At 38.7% G+C, this 27870-nt stretch overlaps 1 protein-coding gene across 1 annotated transcript; it reads right to left on the reverse strand.

The window, feature by feature from the left end:
* Positions 1 to 134: 134 nt before the first annotated feature.
* Positions 135 to 27870, reverse strand: LOC127655510 (14-3-3 protein beta/alpha-A-like). The gene is made up of 6 exons (XM_052143379.1): positions 27716 to 27870; positions 25133 to 25438; positions 10167 to 10290; positions 2113 to 2276; positions 1884 to 1979; positions 135 to 1195 (listed from the first exon to the last, which is right to left on the reverse strand). The coding sequence occupies exons 2-6, from the start codon at positions 25424 to 25426 to the stop codon at positions 1136 to 1138; spliced, it is 738 nt and encodes a 245-aa protein (XP_051999339.1). The 5' UTR covers positions 25427 to 25438; positions 27716 to 27870; the 3' UTR covers positions 135 to 1135.

Raw genomic sequence — 27870 nt, forward strand, 5'->3', positions numbered from 1 at the left:
ATGCAACCCTTTTGGAAAGAAAGAACCAAATTCTGTTCTACGGATTTAAATTTCACTTTTAAATCTCATTTCATGATTTTACACGCTAACCCCCAACTGTAAGAAAGAAAAAAGAAACAACCCATAACATTGTGTTAAATATTTTTTTTATTCCACTTCCATGGAATTACATATTTTCCCTCCGAATATTTATGCTTGGGTGTTCTGTATGAAAATTCCAGAGACATGACAAAAAGCTAGCCAGCCCGAAGAGTATACTCCCTTTCCTCCCCATATAAACTGCTTCATAGCCACATGCAATTTAGGCAAGTATCAAAAGAAATGAAAGGAAATTGAAAATAAACAAAACAAACCATTACTGGGAAAAATAACTAAAATCACACTGGTTTTTCCTACTGCTCTGCTTGAACAGTCAAATGGTAACAGTATCAAGCTTATGTGCTCTTTGTTCTTAGGGTCTTCTATACCTCGTAATTAATAGGGAGTAAGCAAATGTAATTTGCAGGTTACCAAATGCCTGGAATAAGAAAACTTGAAAGTGACAATACATGGAATGTAAAAATGTTTTCCCCCATGATTTTAAAGGATGTGCAAGCTAGCAGTTCACTGTATGTCATGTGCTGCTGCTGTTGCTTATTTTCTAACTGTATAATAGCACTGCTATCTCCACCTCTACTTCAACACAAGGGCTATTTATAATGTATATGCTAAAGTGAAGGTGTACATAATGACTATGGCCAATGGACAGCCTCCTTGACAGATTTACATACAGTATACGAATAACAAAGGATTTAACTTGCAACTTAGCATGAGCCAAGAACATGCCATCATCCGCAATCTTCCACACTAATGCGACAACCTAGAGATCCCAACAGAGAAAACAAGGTTAACAGCACATAAACCTCCTCCCCTCCTATTACCTGCCCCATACTGATCCTAAATCCCTCCCACCCACCTCCCATTATATAAATCCTCAGAAAATCCCCTCACAATGACAGGGAATGAAGAAAGCAAGGAATGTGCAAAAGTAAAAGAACTAAAAGAGACAGAAGTTGCTGATGAGGTGGTCTCAGTGTTGATGATGAGATGGAACGATGGCAGGTGAATAACAGGGGAAGAACAAATAAAGCGGAATTTAGTTTTCCCGCCCCTCCTCGGTGTCCTCGGCGTCTCCCTGGTTATCTGAAGTCCACAGCTTTAAAAGAAGAGGACAGGAGAGTTTAACATTGAATGACATGCTCTAAATCATAATTTTATTTTTATTTTATTTGCTTTTTCAAATTAGTTCTTTTTTCCCCCTATTTAGAATGCGCAATTCGCAATGCGCTTAGTACTCGTGGTGACGTAGTGACTCATCTCGGTGGCGGAGGATGAATCTCCGTTGCCTCCGCATCAGAGATCGTCAATCCGCGCATCTTATCACGAGGCTTGAGCGCGCTACCGTGAAAACATAGCACGTGTGGAGGCTTCATGCTATTCTCTGCAGCATCCACTCACAACTCACCAGGCACCCCAATGAGAGCGAGAACCACATTATAATGACCACGAGGAGGTTACCCCACGTGACTATAACCTCCCTAGCAACCAGGCCAATTTGGTTGCTTAGGAGACCTGGCTGGAGTCACTCAGCATCTTTACTCACTGAGCTACCCAGAACCCTAGAGTAACAAATATAATTATATATATGTATAATTATTTTTTTTCTTTCTTTTTTCCTCATATTTGTAGTAGGATTGTGTAATTATACAATGTGGTCATATTTCTAATACTGTGAATTTTCAGCAATCTAAGTTAAAGGAGCATTTTTATTTTTGAGTGTGAGAACATGGACATAAAAAATGGCTTCAACACTTTCATTTAAACTGCCATCAAAGAGAACGCACTGTCAAGTTGTCCCGCAGTAGCTGCATGATCAAGGTGCTGTCTTTGTATGATTCTTCATTCAGTGAATCAAGCTCTGCAATGGCCTCATCAAAAGCCTAGGTGAAAAATATACAAAGAAAAAGGTGATTAATGTTGCGAATATGAGTATTCACAATGTAATTGTAGGTAGTACGCTTATATTTTGTTCATTATCAAAAGCGCCTGTTTCTGAGGGTATGTTATCCTTACCGTTTTGGCAAGCTTACAAGCCTGGTCAGGCGAGTTGAGAATCTCGTAGTAGAATACAGAGAAGTTGAGAGCCAGGCCCAGACGAATGGGGTGTGTGGGCTGCATATCTGTCTTACTGATTTCAAAGGCGTTCTTGTAGGCCTCCTGTGAATTGCCAATGATAGCTAAGGATACAAAAAACACATGGGTTAGTGCAATTTCACATTCAGGACTAGATTAAAAAACAGTTAAGAACATTGTGAAATTATCAACAAAGGCATGAGCCATGACCCATGACAGAGGCATAAATACAGCCCAGCAAGTCTTCAACTGACTAAGGGAGCTGCCTTTGACAAAACTTTCCACTAGTGCTGCACGATAAATCATATCGCAATCGCGATGCCAGCCTGTGCGGCAAAATGCTGCGATTATATTAAATTAGTGCATGTGTGGACGTGACAGCCCATTCTTTCTGAGAGCTGTTTGCCCATTTTCTACACCGCTAATAAAAAGATGACCAGTCAGTCTCAGTTTATGGAGTGGCACGTATGTTCATGTCAGTTTCCGGTGTTCAGCGTGGAGATAGATGCAGAGCAGACAGACTCTGAACTGGTGGCCAGAAAAAATAACACCGATCATAGCTTGGCGATATATCGTTATTTCATCCTTAATTAAAGTTCATATAATATGAGAGCATGCCATGTAAATAAACACAAACTCCAAAACTGTCATTCTCAGTGCGATCAGAGCCACTTCAACCAGTCACGGAACAGACACAATCTGAGCGGGAGTCCAGACAGGGAGAGATACAAAGTTCTGCTGGGTGATGCGCACTCCAACACTGAGACGCTCCTCTCTCACCCCCGCTGTCTGCAGCTTGCAACGTGTAGCATCATTGATGACATCATCATAAGATCAATCTTATGTGAAAAATAACACTAAAATGACAACAACAATAAGATATGTGTGGTGTGTGTGTGTATATATATAGGTTTTGGATAGACAAGATTGACAAATTCTTATCAATAATACTCTTATGGCTAAAATGTCAATATGAATAAATGTTACTAAAATGTCAACAGTTTTCATTGACTAAAACTACATTAAAAAGCCCAGTAAGCCAAACAAAACAAAGCACAATTACAGAGGTGTCTGCGAGTGTCATGCCATAAGACAAGTCTTCACAGAGATATAAACAGACATGATGCACCGTTAGCAAAGTGGGATTTCAGAAAATGATCCACACACTGGACAAGAGGTACCAGCGATAAGTAGAACTTTTTAGAAAGAGGATTTGGAAATACCAGTTGGTCATTAAAAAAAAAAAAACACACACACAACAACAGTTTTAGTGGTTTGAGTGAACCACACTTTTATATCCAGATTCCTTTTCAAAAGAGTTTATAGAAAGTACATGTTACATCCTGATTAAATGTCCCTGTTTGTTTAGACAATCTTATTTTCATGAAAATGTGTATATTCTTAGTTATTGTTGCATTTTATTTAGGTGTAATATTGAGAAAATAACAAATTTGTAGTAATGCAAAGATGTTATTTAATTTTGTAAAAATAATATTTTAATTCGAAAACACTGCATTTATAGTTGTTGTTGTTGCTAGTTTGTATGTTTGAGTTGAGAAATACACATTTCAGCATTATCAGTAATCTATGTGTGCATTTTCCTTGATAACCAATCAAGTTAACTCATGTTTGTTTTATATCGCCATTTGTTTATTATATCGCAAAATTAGCCTCAATAATCGCAATATGACATTTTCCCCAAATCGTGCTGCCCTACTTTCCACTGCTTTAAACTTTCCAATAGAGGGCGTTAAATCTTAAACTTGAACATGCAATGAGAAAGGCTTTAGTGAGGAAGTCTGTTGCAAAGCCATGTACCAGGTTTTTGAGGGTGAGACTGGAGCACATAAAATGTTCCACTCTTACATTCAAGTCAGACAACTGTCTGGCCCAATCCAAGTGTGCCGCACAAGCCCTCAAAAAAATACATCTGCACTATAATGGTTTAGAGCATGTCATTCAATGTTAAACTCTCCTGTCCTCTTCTTTTAAAGCTGTGGACTTCAGATAACCAGGGAGATGCCGAGGACACCGAGGAGGGGCGGGAAAACTAAATTCCACTTTATTTGTTCTTTCCCTGTTATTCACCTACCATCGTTCCATCTCACCATCAACACTGAGACCACCTCATCAGCAACTTCTGTCTCTTTTAGTTTTTACTTTTGCACCTTCCTATTTTTGTCAAAATCAAAAGTAACAGTCAGTATTTGGTGTGGCCATCAGCTGCATTAAGTACTACAGTGCCTCTCCTCCTCATGGACTGCATCAGATTTGTCCGTTCTTGCTAGGAGATGTTACCCCACTCATCCACCAAGGCATTTGCAAGTTCCCAGAAATTTCTGGGGGGAGTGGCCCTAGCCCTCACACTCCGATCCAACAGGTCCCAGATGTGCTCAATGGAGCAAAAAGAGATCTGGCTCTTCGGCCATGGCAGAACACTGACATTCCTGTCTTAAAGGATATCACGCACAGTACAAGCAGTATGGCTGGTGGCATTGAATGCTGGAGGGTCATGTCAGGATGAGCCTGCAGGAAGGGTAACACATGAGGGAGGAGAATGTCTTCCCTGTAACTTACAGCATTGAGATTGCCTGCAATGTCAACAAGCTCAGTCCGATGATGCTGTGACACACCGCCCCAGACCATGACGGACACTCTACCTTTAAATCAATCCCACTCCAGAGTGCAGGCCTCAGTGTAATGCACATTCCTTCGATGATAAATGTGAGACCATAACCCCTGGTAAGAAAACCACGACTCGTCAGTGAGGAGCACTTTTTGCCAGTCCTGTCTGGTCCAGTGAAGGTGGGTTTGTGCCCACAGATGATGTTGTTGCCAGTGATGTCTGGTAAGGACCTGCCTTACAACAGATCCATAAGCCCTCAGTACGGCCTCTCTCAGCCTATTGCAGACAGTCTGATCACTGATGGAGGGATTGTGCGTTCTTGGTGTAATTGGGCAGTTGTTGTTACCATCCTGTACCTGTCCTGTAGGTGTGATATTCGGATATACCGATCCTGTGCAGATATTGTTACACGTGGTCTGCCTCTCCAAGGACGATCAGCTGCCCTTCCTGTCTCCCTGAAGCGCTGTCTTAGGCATCTCACTGTACAGTCTGTACATCCATAGACACAGCCAATAATGAAAATGAACAACAATTTGCAACTTTAAATGGCTCCCTAACACCGTAGACAGTTATGCTTAATTAACCGTGAGAAGCAGAAACCACAACCACGGTTTAAAAATTATTATTTTAAATATGATTATTATTTGTGCTCACTTGATGTATTTAAATTGTAAAATGCAGATATTTACATAATACAGGCAATCGGCCACCCTGATGGCCTATATATAGGTATTAGCCATTGGAAAAACCTATACTCTTGTTATTCCAACATGTTATGTAGAAGACTAATGTTCTCTCTTATTTATCCCTTTGGCAGATAGACATTATTTCCATGTTTGAATGATTTAGATGCTTTGGGTTCTGTAAAATTAAAACTGTTAGCAAAGCAATATTGACGAGTACTATTAAAGGACTGGAGTTAGTTGGTTTCAGTAAAAGACTTCCAAACAGCTAAATAAAAATCAAACTTATAAAAGTGAATAATTTGTATCCCTCCAAAATTTGATAATTTTTCCACAAAAAGAGAGAATTAAATGTCCTTTTTTTTAACAAGATGGAACAGGAATCTGGTAAGCAGCATTGAACCCACACATGTGCTCTCATTCATGCTGTCAGGTGGGTGGAATCGCATGTCTGCACCTGTTCCAATGTAGGAAGGAAATCAAACTGTTAACCGTTTCCTCTGTAGACGTAAAACCCCTCCTTTCCCCCCCCTCTCTCTTTCCCACAACATAATCCGAGGGCCACGCCCTGAAATCTTGTCAACCTCCTGGCACAGGAAGGCAGCCACAAGATTCTTCCTGTTATGTACACTGTGGCCAGTTCCTTTCTGACCAACATGACAGAAATGGAGAGCAAATAATTCCAAGGTTTGTACAGAGTCTGTCTTAAACAGAATAAGCACCTCTGAGACTGTACTACAAATAATTATAACCCATCACATGGACAGACTGGGTTGTAGATTTTCAATCATGCTCTATTGTTATGAGTAGTTGCCTTGTGTGTTCAACAAAAGAAATGGGTGAGTAAATGATTAGAAGTTTCATTTTTGGGTGAACTATCCCTTTAAAAAACAGGCTACAATAGAAGTTAATAAAGATAAATCATGGTCACTCAATTTATAAATAAAATAACATTTATCCACTGTATTACACTCTCGATCTCCTGTTTCTCACCCCAAATTTTCACTCACATCCCTATCTTGGTCTATTTTCACAATTTACCACCTTTTAACATACTTTACTGCAGGAAGTTTTCTTAAGTAAACAAGAGATTTTTCCACACATTTTTTTTTATCTTTCAAAATGAGTGTTTTTGAATTATCCCTGTAATCCCCTATGTTTTCAAAATTCATAATGACAGAAAAAAAGGTTCTTTGAACACAACCACTGAATTAGCTACCGTAATTTCCGGACTATTGAGCGCACCTGAATATAAGCCGCACCCACTGAATTTTCAAAAAAATATTATTTTGAACATAAATAAGCCGCACCTGTCTATAAGCCGCAGGTGCCTACCGGTACATTGAAACAAATGAACTTTACACAGGCTTTAACGAAACACGGCTTGTAACAAAAATAAATAGGCTTTAACGAAACATGGTGTGGCAGCGGGGTGTGGTCAAGCGCCCGTCCGGGAGAGAAAAGCGGTAAGGGCGCTTACATCAAGTGCTGAAAACTGTCACACTGGTGCCAGGGTGACAGTTTTCCCAAGAAGGACACGTGAAGCAGGGCACTTGACGTACCAGGTAAGGCTTTTAATGGCCACAGCAATGTAAGTTTCTCAATTCTTGGACTTCTATGTGCCAACACTAGACTGACGTGTGTCACTCACTCACTCACTCACTCACACACACTCTCTCTGCTGCCTTTTTATGCCGCTCTCCCCACGCTTACTGAAATTAGACACAGGAGTTAGACATTAGCTCAGGTGTAAGCGCCCTAACCACTTTTCTCTCCCGGACGGGGAAGTTTGGGAAGTTTGAGCGCGCTCGATTTAATCTAAACAGTAAACAAAAAAGTTGTTTGACCTTAACCTGTTCGGCAATTTCACTGGTCTAATGTAAGCTTCATTCCGGCAAAAAACTGAGCACGTCACAGAATGTTTTTTCTTTTTTTTTAAATAAAATTTGAAAGCGGGATAAATCCATATATTAGGCGCATCGTTGTTTAAGCCGCGAGGTTCAAAGCGTGGGAAAAAAGTTGCGGCTTACAGTCCGGAAATTACGGTATATCATAAAAGCCTGTAAATACAGCTGAAGTCAGAAGATTACATACATCTTATACATTTAAACAGTTTTTCACAATTTCTGACATTTAATCGTAGGAAACTTTCCTTGTCTTAAGACATTTCACATTCTTTTATTTTAAGAATGTGAAATGTCAGAATAATTGTAGAGAGAATGATTTCAGCTTTTATTTATTTCATCACATTGCCAGTGGGTCAGACGTTTACATACATTTTGTTAGTATTTGGTAGCATTGCCTTTAAATTGTTTATCTTGGGTCAAACTTTTTGGGTAGCCTGTCACAATAAGTTGCTAGAATTTTGTCACATTCCTCCAGGCAGAACTGGTGTAACAGAGTCAGGTTTGTAGGCCTCCTTGCTCGCACATGCTTTTTCAGTTCTGGACTGAGGTCAGGTGATGGCCACTCCAATACCAGGGATGGGCATGAGTACTCGAGTACTCAGACGTGGCAGCAAAGGTCGATCATGAAAACGATAATCGATAGTGATCACGCATGATGTGAATTATCCCTTAATTCGAAATTCAGTGACACTTACCTAACAACGAAACACAAACATGTCAAAGAGGGAGCTTATATTTAATTTTGAGATCGATTACATTGTGGCTCTAAGGGGTACATCGATTGTCAGAGATGTCTCATAGTAACCAAACTGATATACGATGCTGCAATGCTATCATTATATTAAATCAAAACAGAGTGTAATTAATAGTGTTTTGAACACCTGTCTCTGCAAATGTTTGCTAAACACGTTTTATTATCATTTAATGAACTCTGACTCGTTAATGAAAATTATTAAAGAAAAGTGAATGTTTGTTACTGACTGTAAACCTCCCTGCCTTAAGTGACATAACACACACCTGCATCTCAAAGAAATGGGAGTTGAAGATTCCCGCACCAGTTTCCATGTTAGACGTCTGACATAAAGTGTCACTCTGTTGCACTTTCCCCAGTTAAAAGATGGAAATTCAGACTCTTCAATTTGAATGGAATGCTTCATGAATTATCACAGCAACCGTATGGAGGATTTCGGCTTTCACACAGGAGCGAACACTTGAACACACACACACCAGCTGTGTGTGTCAGTGAACTCATTGCATATGCAGCAGGTGAGAGTTTCAAACAGAAAGCGATTCGGAAAAAGACGTTCATACAGTCACGGAAAAAAACAAACTGGTGCGCTTAATAAGATAACTACGGTAATCTGAAGGAAGAACAGACAGACGTGCATTGTGCCCATTCTTTCATTGAGTTGGGCAGCGAACCTTCACATAATGACAAAATATAATGCATTATATTTTAATTATGCAATCTTTTGTACATTTTGTAACAGATTATTTTATAACATCCTATAAAAATGAATAGACGATACACTGGAACAACAAGACACAATTCAGCAGTCAAAGACGTTTGTCATCTATTTTGTGAAGTGCATCAGTCCCTTCTGCAGCAAGGCACCCCCACAACATAATGCTTCCACCCCCATGCTTCATGGTTGGGATGGTGTTCTTCAGCTTAAAAGCCTCACCCTTTTTCCTCCAAACATGGCCAAAGAGTTACATTTTTGTTTCATTTGACCAGAGGAGATTTCTCCAAAAACTGAGCGGTATGATGACTGTGTGGTCCCATGGAGGTTATACTTGTGTACTATTGTTTGTACAGATAAACGTGGTATCTTTAAGATGTTTGGAAATTGCTTACAAGGATGAACCAGACTTGTGGAGGTCCATAAGTCTTGGCTGATTTATTTGGATTTTCCCATGATGTCAAGCAAAGAGGCACGGAATTTGCCTTAAAATACATCCACAAGCACACCTCCTATCAGAAGCTAATTGGCTATAGGTTTGACATAATTTTCTGGAATTTTACAAGCTGCTTAAAGGCACAGTTAACTTTGTGTATGTAAACTTCTGACCCACTGGAATTGTGATATAGTCAATTAAAAGTGAAATTGTTGGAAACAATTGTTGGAAAAATTACTCCATGCACAAAATAGATGTCCTAAACTATAGTTTGCTAATAATAAATCTGTGGAGTGATTATAAAAATTAGTTTTAATGACTTCAACTTAAGTGTATGTAAACTTCAACTGTAGATAAAGCTGATATAGTGTCTTTTGTATTGCTTGAGATTTAGACCTACTTTGGGGCAAAAGATGTAGTACATTTACTGATGAAAGTCACCGAGGGAATTAAGGCTTTTATGAATGGAACTCAAATATGCAACTCCCCAAAAAATTTATCCTCTTTAGAGATTTCCACCCCATCACTTCCTCTCAAGTTTGGCTCCATGTCAACAGTTTGCGGAAGTGGTTATATGTTTAGCAGAAGTTACTGTTTACGGGCAGGTGGCAGAGCTATCACAAATCACTACAATGAAAAACTATTCAAATGGCTTCATATTAACCAACTAACTTTGTCTCAGTTAAAATGTCTTTCATGGTATCTTTTTTCCTCACAATGAAAGTAAATTGTGGCGAACATCTTTTATGTTTCATAGAAGCAAGTTATACAGGTTTGGAAAAACATGAGGGTAAATACAGCAACAGAATAAACATTTTTGTGTGAACAATCCCTTAAACCCAACAACCCTTAATATCATAACTTAATTAAATGGCTTACTGGCTTTCTCTTCTCCCAGGGCAACCTCTGCTAAGTAGCGATAGTAATCGCCTTTCATTTTCAGATAGAAGACTTTACTTTCAGCTGGTTTCGCCTTGGGGATGAGATACTTGTCCAGAAGAACCTGACACACACACACACACACACACACACACACACACACACACACACACACACACACAAATAAAAACAGACATTAGAGGTTTGTCAAACTGTTTCACGTCCTGGCTTCAGTGTGAAGGGGGAAGCAGTCATGAGTTGAACAAAAATTAAACAGTATTAGCGATGGAGAGATAAGATACAGGGTTCTGCAAAACTTGTTTGGCTACATACTGTAATGAAAAAGAGGCACAGGTAAAAACAGTCTTCAGTAACAAGATGCCACTTACAGAAAATAAAAAAAAGCACCATCATTTTGTCCCAACAATTTTGTTTCTAGAACTTCACCATTCCATGCATTTTTAGACAACAACCTTGGATTGCCTTTGGGGATGACAGAGGCCTGACAGCTTGTGGCAGGACTGCAGTTCCACAGATGCTTCTGAGACTTTCTATTGCAGGGAGGGGGAAGGGGAGAATGGGAAACTGGACTTTGCCGTGTGAGCTAGTGCTTGTGGAACTAGGTCATCGAGCTTGCTGGGTCCATTCACAGCACTGCTGGCCTGATTGCTGCCACACTGAACAGAACCAGTCGTGTGGTCATCATGGCAATACAAGCATCCCTAAACTCTCCAATGATGCCCTAACAAACCACATATTATTTAAAAGTTGTAACTTATACTTATTAAAGGGATAGTACACTTCTGTCATGTCATTCCAAACCTGTATGACTTCTCATCCAATAAAAGTGAATTTTATTGGATGAGAAGTCGGTTATTCGGGTGACATAATTGACAACACAAGTCAATGATTGTGATCTATCCCTTTCAATCAAAATCACTGTCAAGGTCACACTAAGAGAGATGGTTCAGAGGAGATTATGTTTCATTATCTCATTTGACATTGCCCTTTATGATATCATTAAAGGTTCAAACAACAGGACTTTTTAGGTGCAACAGATAATTGCTCCATAACCAGGAAAACAGTTTAGTCATTCCATGGCAAATTTGTCTTTTAACCTTTTTTTTTGGTCTTCACATGTCATTGATGAACCAATGACCTACTTGCGCTTCCAATGGTGGGGAGAAAATGGCGTTTTCATAAAGCACAACCATCTGCATCCCCATCATCTTTGTAACAAGTAAAGACTTGGGCCAGTTTTATTATAAACTTTCCTCAAGAAACTGAACATCTTTTAAAAGCAAAGTAACAATGAAAATATTACATAACTTTAGTAGATTATACACAACGAAAATAAAACGTCTTGCAGAAAATAAATGTAAAATATATTTTTTTAAACTTCTTACAAAAAATACAAATCAAAACAAAAAATATTTTAAAAAAGACAGAATTAATTGGAGCGCATCTTGGTTTTCAAAATATTCTTTAGCATGCTACATTTTAAGGTGTTAAAACCTCGCTTGTATTACCACAAGTGATTATCGTTGTGTAACAGTTTGCAGATTAAACTTTTCTAATCTGTCAGCTTTTGTGAACCAGATGTGGCACCTGTTTTAATAACAAGCTCCCCTTCATTTTCTTCAAATTCTGCAAAAATTCATCAAATGGAGATGCACAGATGTGTGGTGTAGTCAAGCGCACCATGGCATATTAAAAAGATGATCCAGGTGTCTGGATCATAGTGCGTTGTACCGGCAGTGTGTATCAGTCAGATTACAGTGGAATTCCACTGTCGAGTGCTCAGAACCGGCCCACAAAATCAGAATAGCAAAGAATCAGTCAAAAGTTTGTGAGAACAATGCTGTTGCCTAATCTGCATAATTCCTTTAGTGAATCTGGTATTAAACCAGCATTGGCAAATAACCATCAAATTAATTCCCTGCTCAAGCCTGGTTTCAGTTTCAAGTGAAGCATGCCCACAGAAAGATACGGTCACGCTGCGCACATGGATATTTACATATCGCAATACACATGATATAGCAAAATCTCTGTTGACTGACACTTCATATTGTCGCCACGACATATATAGTCATATCGCCGAGCCCTAGTGTCAAGTGAAAAAATTGCAAGGTAAATCCTCTCTTAAAAGATGCTAAAAAATTATATATAAAAATTTGTGGCAGCAGGGGGATGGTCGAGCGTCTGACCGGAGAGAGAAAGCAGTAAGGGTGCTTTCACCTGAGCTAAATTATGTCTTCACACCTGTCTCCAATTCCAGTGAGCATGGGGAGAGTGGTATATAAACGGCCACACCACCGCCAGACCAGGGAAAGTGTCTGGCATGTCTTATTGAAGGTTTTATGTTATTGTGAAGCTGAAGACTCCGATAAAGTTTATGTTGACAAAGTACCGGTTGTGAAGCTGAAGACTCTGAAGATTTGTGTTACACTGAACTGATTAAACTGAGAAAAATACAGAGAAGAGTGCACGCAGATTGTTGAAGGCAGATAAATAAAGAGCCTTACAGGTCTGCATCTCTGCTCTCCGTCTCCTCCCTTCCATCTCGGAGCTCGAATGTGTTACACAATTCTATCATCTTTTTTCACTCTGATGTTGTTCCAAACATGTATGTCTTTCTTTCTTCCATTGAATACCAAAGGAGAAATTAGGCAGAATGTTAGGGACAGACAGTGTCAGTCACCATTCACATTCATTGCATCTTTTTCATACCATGAACATGAATGGGGGACTGAATCTATCAGCCTCCATTAGCATTCCATGGAACAAAGAAAATCATAAAGGTTTGGAACTACACGAGGGTTGGTTTATGATGACAGAATTGTAACTTTTTAGTGAACAAAACCTTTACTGTACATCTTAATGAAAAATCACTAAGATTCTCTGGGAATTGAACATTAAAAACAGTTAACAGTGTTGGGAACTACAGCTCTAAGTGTATGAAAGATTTCAATGTAGCTAAACATTAAGTTACATAATGCATAGGAATTCACCCCATTACATCACACTTGTTTCATTCAAAAATTCTAAGATTCTTTGGCTGTAACATGGAGATCTGCAAGTCAGTGGCCACAAAAAATCAAGAGATCAGCTGCTGTCATTATGGGATAACAGTGACTTCTGCAGTAACAGAGCCCCCTTTCAGATTTGTGCTCATAAACTGAATGTATTCCCAGCCTTCAAACACTATCAGTTTGACCCAGGTTGCCCTGACCACAGATGGGCTCCACTTTGGTTTGAGCTCTTCTACTCAGGACTAAGAGAGATAAGATAACAAACTCAATCCAAATGAATAGGTCTGACAACACAGTGAAACATCTGTGAGAAAAGGTAACCGTCTTTATTTTTGCTTATTTGTTCCAAGTTGGCATATGCATATAGGACAATCCTGCAATATTCTATCAGCGAGTGAATTTACATGCACACTCATAGGCAAATAACAACCAAAAATCAGCTCATTCAAAAAAAATCTATCAAAGCAAAAAACTGTGTTAACATGAGATTTTAAATCATAGGTTATTCTCTGCTTTTGACGTAAAAACATAACCAGATACGCACACAACACTTGTGCACATTGGACAACCTTATAAGAATGCAGGTGAAAGTGTTTATATGCTATTTTAAATAGGGGAAATTGGTAAAAATGTACATCTGCTGATTGGTTTATGCATAAGTAAAAGCTTATGATTAAGGAAAACCACTGGTGTTTATATAAACGTACATGTTGTTGGCTTAGTAAGCAAAATCACTGTAAAATATAAACACTCAGTTGTACACTGAAGCTCGCGTCTAGATACAAAAATGGTGCAGCAACAACATTAACCACCAAACAGCACTGGTTCCCGAGTGTGCAGTAACTGAACACACCTAATTGTGGGCTAGAAACAAGCTTCTAGGGAGGGCAAGATTATCAGTGAGTAATGACAATAAAAACGACAGAAATTTAAATCCGTTTTCACACAACGCTATTGTATGGCTTTAGAATAGTAAGAATACAGACAAGTTGTGAGCACTAGCCAACTTTATGGTACCGTTTTTGGCCTTTTAAAGCTTGAAAGCCATGGTCACTATCAAATGGCAGGTAATGCGTAATGATTCTTTATTTATATGTGTAGCAGATGGGTAATTTACAGAATTTTCAATTTTAGGGCAAACTATTCCTTTGTGTCTTTCTCAAGCAAACAATGGGTTCAAGAAGAAATTAGCACCTTTGTATTGTGGCGAGAGACTTACACAACCATAGAGTCTCTGTTGTGGCATATCACAAATAAACAGGTAGAATTAGGGTATATATCCACAACCAGCTGTAGCCAAACAATCTACTTTCCCCATGTATGGTTCAGAGCCACATTGTGGAGGTCAGTCATCCTCATGTTCTCTGGAGACCTTTTCACTTCCCACACCCCATTGCATAGACGGTGTCTCATTTGGAAGGATGTGTCCTCCGGAGGTTGCATTTTTTGGCTGCATAAGTCAGAGACGGTCTCATAAAAAATGTTTGGTCTTTCACTTTTCTTATCTATTGTCAATGCCTTTTATGTATATGCATTTACATTTATACAATTGTTAACCTTTTTTGCATTCCCAATAAAGAAAAAATTATAAAAAATGAAGAGACGAGACGACGACATAAGCTGCCAACAAATGCGACTTCCGTCTCTTCCAAACGAGACACAGCCATAGTCTCCATTCTTCCACCCAAGCAGCTGCTAAAAGTTAATTAGCTCATGCTCTCACTTAAGACTTTGGTTGAAGTCTCAGAGTGAGTGCATTACTCAGGGGCAGCACTATATTTTGACTTATGGCTTAATGAACATAAGTGGACTAGACTTGCCACAATATCATAATTTTCACACCTGTGCGGTGTTAACATTCAAACTGTCTAACACCAGTATTACCGCTAGTTGGACACTAAGTGGTACTATGGGGTAATTTTCATTAAGCAATAGCTTACACAATAATGCAAAGCAGATTGATTTCAAACTTAGACATTTATTTTAACAAAAAATTCTAATTAAACTGGAAAAAAAAATTAAGTGCAATTAAAATGTGTGTTGTTCAACTTTTTGAAAGATGGCTTTTCAAAAGTTATGAACGGCAACATCTCTTTGGCAACGAACCTACTCTCCCATCTGTGCATTCTCTCAATCATGGGCTACCGGACGGGTATTTCGTTGTCCAGGTAAATACATCACTTATTGTGGGTTGTTGCAGGTTCAATGTTGGTGTTTTATTACCTTTCATCCCAGGACCCAGTTTAGCTGCTTCGGAAGGTTAATGACTTTGAACAAGAATTGCTCTGATACCAACATTTTGGCTTTGGTATGATACCATCCCTGGTACCTCGGTATCGATACTTTAAACAAATAAAAAGCCTCAGATTTTGTAATAATTATACAGAAAATGACAACAGATACAAATTCTGCATTATGATTAAATGGTGTTTAATGAAATGGATACATACAGTATAAAAATATATAATTTTTTTTTACTAAAAGTTGCTATTTTATTTGTTGGTAACAAATACTGCATAACAGAGCTTCGCAGTATTAAGGAAAAAAATCAGATTGCCTGTGGCACAAGGCTGCTATGTCTAAATCACAACATGCTGATAATATTATTATATTTATATAAATATTTATATTATAATTTAATATTATATTACTGTTATGAGTATTATCGCTACTTTTTGAATATACATTTTCATACAGTAGTTATATCTTTCTGTCTTCAATATCACGCATCTAGTTGAACAGAGCTTTCATTTTAGCAGGACTTTTATATTGACAGACCTTTGAGTTCTTCCCGTTTTGACAGGTTAGTTATATCAAGCTTCCATTAATTCTGGGATACTCCTGTCGCAAATCTCAAGCTGAAATCTCAAAGCTACACTGGAGTAGTTTATTTAAGTGTTAACAGCTATTTACACTAAACACACAGCATGAAAATGAAACACCAGTAGTGTGAGTTGCGTTTGTACATATGTGTGTATGTACGTATGTATATATTATTATATATATATATATATACATATACATATACACACACACACATACATATATCTCAGGAGACAGCTTAAAATATAAAAACGTATTTGCAGATATGTCAAATTTAATTTAACATAGTACCAATCAACTAGATATCGAATGCTATAGGCATACTGATAAATCAGTCCATGACTGGAAAAAAGACATTATGTTTCTCTTTGTGTAAATTGTACCGCCATCGAATACACGTGACCTCCTTCAACTATAACCACAAATTCTATCAGTCTGGACAGTGAAGGAAAAACTCTGAAACTTTTAAGGCTGGAATTTAATGTATGCAAAATTCAAGTGCTATAGAAATGACACAGTTTTAACTTCGTTTAAATAAGTGAATTTATCCATGTGCCTTAGTTCACTCACTTTTAGTTCCAACTCTGACTCAACATTTTTCAATTCATTGCATTTGTCCTTGTATCTCCTCATAGTATTAGATTTTGTAATCATTTGAGCCATGAGTGTGTTAGATTTGTTTTTGGCCTGCTCAACTAGTTGATCGCCATCATTCTGAAGGCTGGCGCACATCTCCATCAACACCTCCCTTTTCTTTTTCAGTTCTTCCAGCTCATCTTCCAAATCTTTTCTCTTAAAGGGGTCATGACATGGTTTTTTTTATTGTATTATTATGTTCCCTTAGGTGCAATTATAGTATTAATATATTTTTTTTTAAGAAAAACTTTTAAAATCTAGTGATTTATGACCTTTTCCCACCCTGTTTCTCATCCTCTGATTCAAACAGTCTGTTTTGGGGCGTTTTCCATTTAAGACTTCAGTGTTAGCGCCCACTGTTATGATTGGCTAACGTCAGTGCCTATGTATCAATTATTGACGCCCCAGCCAGAACAATATGCAAGTAAACTAAGTAAAAACACTGTGATTATTCATAATGAATGAAATTGCGCTTTAAAAAGTAGTTTAAAGTTTAAAATAGATTAGGCCTACTTACAGTTTGCGTCGTCGTTGTTCCCAGAATAGTCGGCACGGACTTATCTTTGAGCAACAGTTTTCTGGCAAAGCCAGCATCATACTGAGATTTGTTCTCAAAACAGTCATCCTTAAAATGTACAGAACAAACGCTTAAGTTAACACTGCCGTGACTGGGACGTCCGCAAAAAATAAACTGCATCCATTTTTCCCTGACGTCTGGATCTTTCGGCAGCTTATTCAGAGGTTTTGTTTGACCACAGCCAGGAACAGCACATCTGTGTGGCATCGTAATTTTCCTGTGCACAAGTAGTCTCTGTCAGAGCTCGCTGTCCATCGACTGAACACTTGTGAGGCGACGGCGATACTGAAATGAGCGTAGCTGTCTTGCGCTTAAAGCGTAGTTATCTTGTGCTGGAGGCGGTCATAGGCAAACGCTGTTACGTCACTTCTAACCGACACGTCACTTCTAACCATGAATCCAGAACGAGCTGTATTTTGAGCTTGATTAAATAAATGATTCGTTTAGAATGGGGAGGACGTCTTAAAATATTAAACTTGCAGGACGTTTTAATGATACAAAGACCTCTTATATACCAAAAGATCAAGGCAAATTTGGTTTCTCATGTCATGACCCCTTTAAGTCCACGCATGGCACCCTCTCTCTTGCTCCTCTCTTCATCAAGGTAGATCCTGTATATGGTCCTGGCCGAGGCTACAGAATTCAGTAGTTCACATTTGTCCTGCATTGTTAATAGCAGAAATCAGTTTCTTTTTGAAGTATGGGGCAAGTCCACATTTTAAAATGTAGCTGGTTTTGTCCTTTCCACAGGTGAAAGATTTGGCTATTTGCGAATCAGGAAATATTCCCTGGAACAACTCGGAAACACCTTAATTTGATGCGTATGAGTGGTTCTGCACCTCTGCCTGCAGCGTCGCATTCAAACCAAACGCTGGTCAAAGTTCGATCGATTTTCCTTCGGTAGTGGCTCTGCAGGAAGTGGTGGTCACTACAGCAGCAGTTGTGGTGGTAGTAGTAGTTGCTGAAGAAGTTACTTTGTCGGTCACGGCGAAGTAACTTGAGATAGTTAATTGCTGTCTGCCTTTTACAGCCGATTTGTGGCAATCGGACTGCATATGAGATTTAACGGCTCCATGTTGACAACCATGTCCTAAATTCTTTGTCTTCTAGCCACTTTTGCTGGAATTTGCACTTACCCATTTTCTTTGCAACTTTACAAAATTTACGTTCTCTGTTCCAACTCCTCCAGGTCCCAGCCCACCACTGTCCAAACATCCGGCGTTACCCCAATTTTGCACCGGCCGGAGGCAATTACCAAACTGGATCCGCATGTTTATCACACCAATGTACATATTTTGTGACAGCAAATCAAAGTTATTAATTGTGAAGGCTATATTCAAAATAAATTGGTAATATTATTTTTTCAAAACCATCCAACATTTTTAATGCCTGTAGAAATAACATTTAATGCTTTTTAATGCTATTTAAGGCCTTAATTTTCGCAAAATTAATTTAATGACTTTTAATGCCCCACGGAAACCCTGATACAGTGAGGAAAATAAGTATTTGAACACCCTGCTATTTTGCAAGTTCTCCCACTTGGAAATCATGGAGGGGTCTGAAATTGTCATCGTAGGTGCATGTCCACTGTGAGAGACATAATCTAAAAAACAAAATCCAGAAATCACAATGTATGATTTTTTAACTATTTATTTGTATGATACAGCTGCAAATAAGTATTTGAACACCTGTTAAGGCCAGACCGATATGGGAATTTTGAGTCCAATACAGATTTTAGAGGGGGGAAATTCACCGATTACTGATATTAAGCTGCGTACACACTGCCAGCGACTTTATCGCTGCAGGTCGCCAGTGGCTGGCGGTGAAGTCGCTAGTGGGTGTTCCCACTACTGGTTGCCTAGTAACGTTTATAAATGACATTCACGGATGTCATTCCATTGCTGTTGACAGCGAATCTGTTTTCTTGCCACTAAAAACAAACATTTTGGAGGGAAAAGACTAAATATATATGGAATCAGTACATAAAATGCTTTATATCAAAGATGAATATCAAACAAGGCGTGCTGTTTGCCATAGCGGCTGTTTATCTGCGGCGAAAATGCAAATGCCGGTCTGTCTGGGTCCATAAAATCCCCGAGATCTCAGATACACCTTTCCACACAGTATTTTTCTTAAAAATGTCCTTGAACGTGGGAAGAGACATATCATAGAGCACTGGAACATTTCTAACAGCAAGAATTAGCCTTTCATCCATCTTTCCGTTACTGCAGGAGCTGAGAGAGAGAGAAGGATCACGTGAGCTCTCCCGTCGTCTCTCCTATTGGCTGTCGCTTCCATTAGTCGCTCCAAAGTTGAACTTTTCTCAACTTTGTCGCGTCGCTGGACACGCCCACATCTAGCGCCAACGGTCGCGACAGCTCGTGTCGCCGAAAGTCGCTGTGCTCGCATTGAACATGAATGGTATTGAGTCGCTGTTGCGCGCGATGTCGCTGGCAGTGCGTACGCACCTTTATGCTCCAATATGACTATGCAAAGGTACTCAGAAGGTTGCTTAAACAAATATTTTTGTCAAAGAATATTTTATATTATTATTATTATTATTATTATTGTCAACAAATTCTAGAAATGAACACTGAGAAAATAAATAAATAAAAATACAACAAATAGCTAAATAATCATTAGTACTGTATTTTTAGTATCATTCAGTTGCTGACCATTTAAATGAAGAATAAACAAAAATAAATAGCTAAATAAACATCAGTACTGTTTAGTATCAGTCAATGGCTGATAATTTAAATAAAGAATAAATTCAAGAAGCATTTACACCTGCCGAGACAAGAGATAAACAGCGGCAGCGGTGTTACACAGTATTCCGCTACACAAGTTCAGGGGAAACTTTCAACGGTGGAAAACCAGACTTTTAAAAATTACATTATTTTTTTTAAAAGCAACGACTGGAACAGTTCAGTTGAAGGCGGTATCAAACTGCATATCCTGAACAAAACAGTTGGGTAAATACATGTTTACAAATTAGCTTCCACTCAAATGACAATAGATGAAAGTAGCTACATGGTTACCTAGTTGGCTATAAGCTTGTTGTCACGGAGATGGACATTGCTTATTTACTTTCCAGCATTGCATCTCACCAACTAGGTCAGTGTTTCCCAAACTTTTTTCTGCCACGGCACACTTTTTACTACTAAAAAATTCTACGGCACACCACTATCCCACATAGGCTAACCATCATCAATATTTTTATTTTTCAAGAACTTGTCCATGTTTTCTGCCCATCTTAGTAGCGTGTTTACTTGTAATGTTTGAAATTTGGCAATGCAAAGAAAACAAAGAAAAAAAGTCACATACAGTGCTTGCTGTCATCATCGTCCGTCATTCTGACGGACAGTCGCAAAAATTCCATCATAATCTATTATTACCCGTCATTTTAATTTTCATATTTTAATGATAATAAGACATTTAACAGCTTTTATTTTCATTTACATTTTAATTTTTAGTCATGAATTTACAGGACGCTTGCTGTTTCTTTGATAGCAGAAAGTAATAAAAGGACTCGTTTATGTTTAGGTCCAAGCATATTCTTGGTGAATTTAAATTAGTTCAATAACTGGGGTTTCTGATATTCATAACAAAAAGGTAATATTTAAAAGAAATTATGAGACATTCAAAGTCTCTTCACAAATTTGGACAGTTTTTAAATGTGTCTTGTTGCTTTGAAAGCTCAAAGTCACTGTTGGTGAAGCAAAAACTTGTGCATGAAAAACACTTTACACTGGTGAAAAGTGGTGCAACTTCATAGACTTCAATGTATTCTGCAGCGCTGACGCGAGTCATGTGAAAGGCCCTTAATGCGTATAAACATCAGTCACTTTTGCACATTAATCATTGCTCTTCACAATCACAAAAGTGACCGATTATGGTTTCAAAACGGCGAATTTCTCCGAAAGGTGAGGAGTTTGGATCCCTGAAATTGTAATTTTATTTTTATGCATTTCTTTATTTTGTGGAATTTGATCATTTTCCACAGCACACCTGACAGTCTTTCACAGCACACTAGTGTGCCAGCGGCACAGTGGTTGGGAAACACTGAACTAGGTAACAACGTAGCATGAAATCAACACTCAACATACACAATCCACTACCGTACCATTGTCTGCTGAGCTGCAAAAAGATGCTATGCTTCCCTTTCTTCTACATTCACCATTGTCTGCTGAGCTACAAATTTACACTGTGATGTTTACCTTTCAATCTGCTACATTACTGACAAAATATAGCTGGCTTACAGCAAACCGAAGTGATAAACAGGAGTGACATGGTTGTTATGGACAAGGTTACCGTTACATTAGTTAAATTGGGAAAAAGGAAAATGTTGGGGCCATTGTTTATTAACTTTCCACTCTGTATTAAAGCAACTTACCGTGAAGACAACGCTTAACCTGTTGATACGCACCCCCTTTTTGAGCAGAAACCATAAAAATGACTGATTGTATTTACTGGACCCTTTGGAGTATGGACACAGTTGTAGCGTCTTTTAAAAGAAGACACTTTGGGCTTTATTTCCCAAGTTTCAGAATTAATATAGGTTGTTATATTTTAAAGTTAGAGAAGTTGAAATTTATAGTAATGGACATATTTTGTGCTGAACAAAACAAATATCAAAAAATAAAAAAAAAACTATAATAAAAGTACCAAGACAACCCAGAAATACAATGTTCTCAAAGCCACAAATCTAAAGAAGTTACATTTCAAATTTGAAGATGATTAACAAAAATTGAGGAAGCTTTTTTCTCTGTAAAATCGCTGGAAGCATACAGAGTAAATGAAGGCTCTGCCTTTCAAGACGACACAAAATCTGACTGCACTGCTTGGCTATTATGAATTAAACTGCGCCCCATTTTTAAAAATAGACTTGAGACGCGCTCATTTTGTTTATGATACTCTAATATATAAGATAATATACAGTTTTACAACATGAATGCTGCTTAAATCTTTCAGGCGAGATCTCATGTAAACAATGGAGAATATATCAATATTTCCCAAACTGATCACTTTTATGGACAAAAAGTGCTATTGGATGTTTTCAATGAATGCTTGACATGGACAATTGACCCAAGTGTGGCGAACTGGATTCATCTGGCGATCGCGTTTTCATAACAAATGTATGAAGTCCTGTTTTGATATGGAATGTTTTCATTTGTACTCCTGGCACAAATAGCTAAATTGCTGTTTCTGAGCATTGCTATCGTGAAATACAGATAGGATATCAATGTTGAACACTTAGACCTTTGAAAAGATGTATAATTTGTTAACATTACCGTAATTTCCGGACTATTGAGCGCACCTGAATATAAGCCGCACCCACTGATTTTTAAATAAAATATTATTTTGAACATAAATAAGCCGCACCTGTCTATAAGCCGCAGGTGCCTACCGGTACATTGAAACAAGTTAACTTTACTCAGGCTTTAACGAAACACGGCTTGTAACAAAAATAAATAGGCTTTAACGAAACACGGTGTGGCAGCGGGGATGTAGTCAAGCACCCGTCCGGGAGAGAAAAGTGGTAAGGGTGCTTACACCTGAGCTAAATTATGTCTAACACCGGTGTCTAATTTCAGTAAGCATGGGGAGAGCGGCATAAAATGCAGCAGCCACAGAGCTGAGAAAGTGACACACGTCAGTCTAGTGTTGGCACATAGAAGAATTGAGAAACTTTATAAAATTGATTGTAAACATTGCTGTGGCCATTAAAAGCCTTACCTGGAACACCAAGTGCCCTGCTGAAAACTGTCACACTGGTGCCCGTGTGACAGTTTTCCCAAGGAGGACCCGTGAAGCAGGGCACTTGAAATTAGACACTGGTGTTAGATATAATTTAGCGCAGGTGTAAGCGCCCTTACAGCTTTTCTCTCCCGGACGGGCGCTTGACCACGCCCCCGCTGCCACACACGGCTTGTAATAAAATATTTGCAGTAAATAGTAGCCTACCAAGAAAGCCATTGGTCACTATCTTCCTCCTCTTGTGCACATGAAACCACTGAAGTCATCTCCTTCGGTGTCGGAGTTGAATAGCCTCAGATTTAGTTGTCTTTTTGCACTGAGTCAATTCATCACGCTGCTGTTTCCAACATCTTATCATCGACTCATTAAGACCAAGCTCCCGTGCAGCAGCCAGATCAATCGTCTTCAACTTGAAAGCTGCATCATATTCGTTTCTCCATGTCTTTGCCATGGTGAGGTTGACAAAATTACTACCGTAATCAGAATGATGGGAAGTTTGAGCGCGCTCGATTTAATCTAAACAGTAAACAAAAAAAGTTGTTTTGACCTTAACCCGTTCGGCAATTTCATTGGTCTAATGAAAGCTTCAAGTCGCCAAAAAAGTGAGCACGTCACAGAATGTTTTTTTAAATTTTTTTTTATAAAATTTGAAAGCGGGAAAAATCCATATATTAGCCGCTTCATTGTATAAGCCGCGAGGTTCAAAGCGTGGGAAAAAAGTTGCGGCTTATAGTCCGGAAATTACGGTAATTACATTTATAGATGGTAAATTATATTGTAAATGTAAGCAGTGAAATCAGCAAAACCACATCAGCTCAGATCTGTAAACTATGGTGTCGGAATGCGCTCTGCTGTAAATACTACTTTATGACACCAATTCTAAATCACCACAAGCATTGTTTTCTGCATTAAGAAATGAAGAAAAAGTTTCCATATATGCGCATATCAGAAAACATAAGCTGATACCAATATATCTGTGAAATGCTAATATCGGAGGGATTTATGGACACAGAGAGTCAAGATCTCGATTTAACGTCTCATCCAAAGGATGGTGCCTTACAGAGCTGAGCTGCCGGTGGTTCTGCAGACAGTGCTAACTAGTTTGTGAAATACATACTGGAAAGTTAATAAACAACGACCCCATCATTCCCTTTTCAATACAACTAATATACGTTAACCCTGTCCCTGACAACCATGTCACTCATGTTTATCACGTCGGTTTGCTGTGTTAGCCAGCTATAGTTTGTCAGTAATGTAGCAGATTGAAAGGTAAACATCACAGTGTAAATTTGTAGCTCAGCAGACAATGGTGCAGTGGTGGATTGTGTCTGCTGAGTGTTGATTTCACGCTACCGGTTTCCCACAGAAGATAAGCATGCTTGAGCCTGGCGATTGCGTATCAACAGGTTAATGTAATAAGACCATTACTGTAGACATGAACAAAGAACAAATTTGCTCTCATTTAAATTTATGTACATCTCAATTTGTATAACATACAACTTATGTTAGGTTAACAGACCACAGACCATACAGAATGTATATCAAAGAAATAAAAAAAAAATTATCTGGCTTTAGTTGACCTCATTTTTATCAAAATTTAACAGGGTTGTATCACTAAGAACAACATGTAGCAAAAGTACATTCTGCACTGAACTTATGGCAAAAAGACAGTAGTCTAATAACACATTCTGTGCAATAGATTTAACTGAGGTCAAATAGACCCTAACCCCATAAGTCTGTCATCATCCAAGGAGGGCTCTCACCTACAATAACTGTCCAAGGGAGAGGACATCTGTGCATGCATTGGAACAAATGAGATCAGGCCTGAACTAATAGGCTTGGCTGAAAAAGGGCCTTGCTCATGATGAGTAATTAACACAAGCAGGATTATCAACCTACGTTACCCACCAACCTTTGGAATAAAGAAACAGGGACAAGAGCAGAGGATTTCAGCTTTCAGTTATCCATCTGTGCTGAGCTTTACGTTCTAATTTTTATACAGGTGTTGGACAATGAAGGACTTTCAGGGATTGATGTCGCAGCATTCACATCTATACATCTGTGGCCAAAATGCAAGATATGCAATCCAAATTATTCTCATCAGTCTGGGGCTAATCAAATTATAAAACTGAGATTCTTACCAGTACGTCATTGCAGATATCCTTCAACTCCTTCTCGATCTTTTCCCGATATTCCTTGACCATTTGCTGCTTCTTGTCACTGCCCTCTGTCTTCTGCTCAATGCTGGAGACCACTCTCCACGAAGAGCGGCGGGCACCCACCACGTTCTTGTAAGCCACTGAGAGCAGGTTACGTTCCTCATTAGACAGTTCAGAGTCACCCTCAGTGACAGCCTTCATAGCGGCAGCCATGTCATCATATCGCTCTGCCTGCTCGGCCAGCTTGGCTTTCTGCACTAGCTCGCTCTTGTCCATGGCTGCTCAGTGCTGAGAAAGAACAGTCAGATCTCAAGGTTACAGAGTTAATTTAGTCACTCATTCTGATTTAGTATAATTGGTTGTAACCAGCTTACAGAGTTTAATTTCACATAAAGTCAACCAAGCCATCTATCTACTGTCTCCAGGGTTCAAACATCTTTTGACCAATGAATTTCCATAATTTTTTCTTAAAATTCAGATTACTGGACAAGCATTTTTTTAAATAATTGTATAGAGTTTGTGCTCACAAAGAACTATTTCCAGGCAGTAAAATATTGTAGAGCAGATTTAAACAAGAAACATTTTATTTCACTAAAGAAATTTCCACAATTTGTTTTTAAAAGTAACTTATTTTCATGATTTTTCAAGCTTGGAAATCCCTACTTTAAAATTCCCTGATATTACGGGTTTTCCATGCACCCGGTGAATCAAACTGCACTTTAATAACATGTTTAAGTTTACAGCTTTCCATAATCTCAGTACAGTTTCCAAGTTGTTTTTGAAGAGAAAACTTTAAACATATCACCAGGTATGGTCAACATTATCATAACTTGTTTGCTAGATCAGTCTTCCTCTGTCTGGACATGTGTTGTCACGTTTCTTTCTATACGAGGGACACTTTTGATTACATGCAAGTCTGCTACTGAATAGAACAGAAACTAAATAAACTAGACAACCATCCATGCAGAAGTAATGGAAAAAATCCACACCAATGAATCAATTAATATCGTCATTCGCGGCCATCATGCAAATTCTGCTGAGGTATTCTTCTGGCTGTTGGTATAGCTACACATGTACAATTTTTCTTTTGACCAATTAAATTATAGACTTTTCAAATTATTTGTCATTACTGGATATAGATTTTTCTTTTTTATTTAAATAATCACAAATCAGACATGACTATGGCTTGTGAGCAGGTTTTACTCTACACCAGAGAAATATCTTATATTTATATATTATCTAATGTTTTAATGCAGAGATAAACTAGAAAAATATATGTTCAATACAGAATTTCCATGACTTTACCAGGTCTGTAAATCACGATGTCGATATTTTCAGGTTTTCCTCGAATGTGGTAGCCCTGTTGCTTCTCTGAGCAACATTATTTTCATCAACTACATGGAAAGCATTCAGTGTAATACCAAAAAGTCAAAGCAAACAAGGAGGAACCATAATCTGATCAAACAGTTCCCAGGTGTCAGTCTCAACGCAAAAATGTGTTTATACCACAAGTATTTGCCGTCTTGGTGGCATTACACTGTGAGGGAATATGCCGATGTGCTTTTCAACCACGCCCAGTTCCCATAGTTACCCATTCACACGCTTTTCATATTACGTCTTCTTATTTAACTTGCTTTAATTTACCAGGATAGACAAATACTGAAATAACAGTTCTTGTCTCTTAATCCGAGGGTCTCTGAAGTGCATTAGACAGTCAGTGATTTACTTGTGACTAGTTTATTCTGCAGTGCATACAAATAATAAATACAAATTCAACAGGATCACACAGTAAGGCAAAGATAAAAAGTAATCACATTATCGTGGATAAAATGCCGCTGCTTTCACGGTAAAACGAAGTTAGTTTGACGGCTCACAGCAATGAAGCCTGCGGATGCTAGCTGCTATCTGTAACGTCAAGACACCAACAGTTTTACCATTATTAACACAAGTTACGTGCCATGACAGTACCGGACTATACGAAGATAGAGAGCCGATTGCCAGGCGGGTCACTCGATTGTAAGATGCATAAAATATTAAGGGAGGAAAGCTCAGACACAATCAACCAGATAACCCGAAACAATCGAAGATAATTAAGACTTACTTATAGTAACACTGACAAGGCTAGGTAAAGCTAGTTGAATTTATACTGGAGTCACTTAAAACATAAGAGGCAAACAGGCTTCGGCTTGTTTCAGCACCACGATACGTTTCACTAAAAATACAATGAATTGTTCGCCAACATTTGAAATAAGGGCGCACGTGGACGGCTGCTGATGACTATCAAACGAGGGTTTGTCTAGATAAATGGCTAAATGTATATATTTCATATTGTAAGATCGCCCACACCAGATAACCCAGCAGGAGCAGGAAACAAAAACGGGCGGCCTAGATCTGCCAAGCAAAGGCTTATTGTTCATTTTCTGCACGTTAGCATCATCAGCTACTCTGTCTCGTGCCGTCTATCGGTCATCGCCGTTTAAATTTCTGTTCACAACACAGACAACAAAACGCAGTCCTTGCCGACCGGACAGAACGATTTATTCGGAGCTGGTGTAATTTTCTTACCTGAGTGTCGGGGAATAACGATGGGACTGTCGGAGGTTTGCTAACCGCGGCTCACAGCTGATTCTGTCGGGCTAATCCACGGGGTTTCCCTCCAATCAGACCAGCCCCAGGAGTCGAGACAGGGCTGGGCCATGTGACGTCAAAGGTAACCAAGG

This window comes from Xyrauchen texanus, chromosome 15 (genome assembly GCF_025860055.1).
Source record: "Xyrauchen texanus isolate HMW12.3.18 chromosome 15, RBS_HiC_50CHRs, whole genome shotgun sequence".
NCBI classification, from domain to species: domain Eukaryota; kingdom Metazoa; phylum Chordata; class Actinopteri; order Cypriniformes; family Catostomidae; genus Xyrauchen; species Xyrauchen texanus.

Coding starts and splice junctions, on each gene's coding strand:
- LOC127655510 (XM_052143379.1), bottom strand. CDS start 25,426: ATGGACAAGAGCGAGCTAGTGCAGAAAGCCAAGCTGGCCGAGCAGGCA. Junction 10,291..25,132: donor ATATCTGCAATGACGTACTG/GTAAGAATCTCA, acceptor TGTGTGTGTCAG/GTTCTTCTGGACAAGTATCT. Junction 2,277..10,166: donor CCTGGGAGAAGAGAAAGCCA/GTAAGCCATTTA, acceptor TTGTATCCTTAG/CTATCATTGGCAATTCACAG.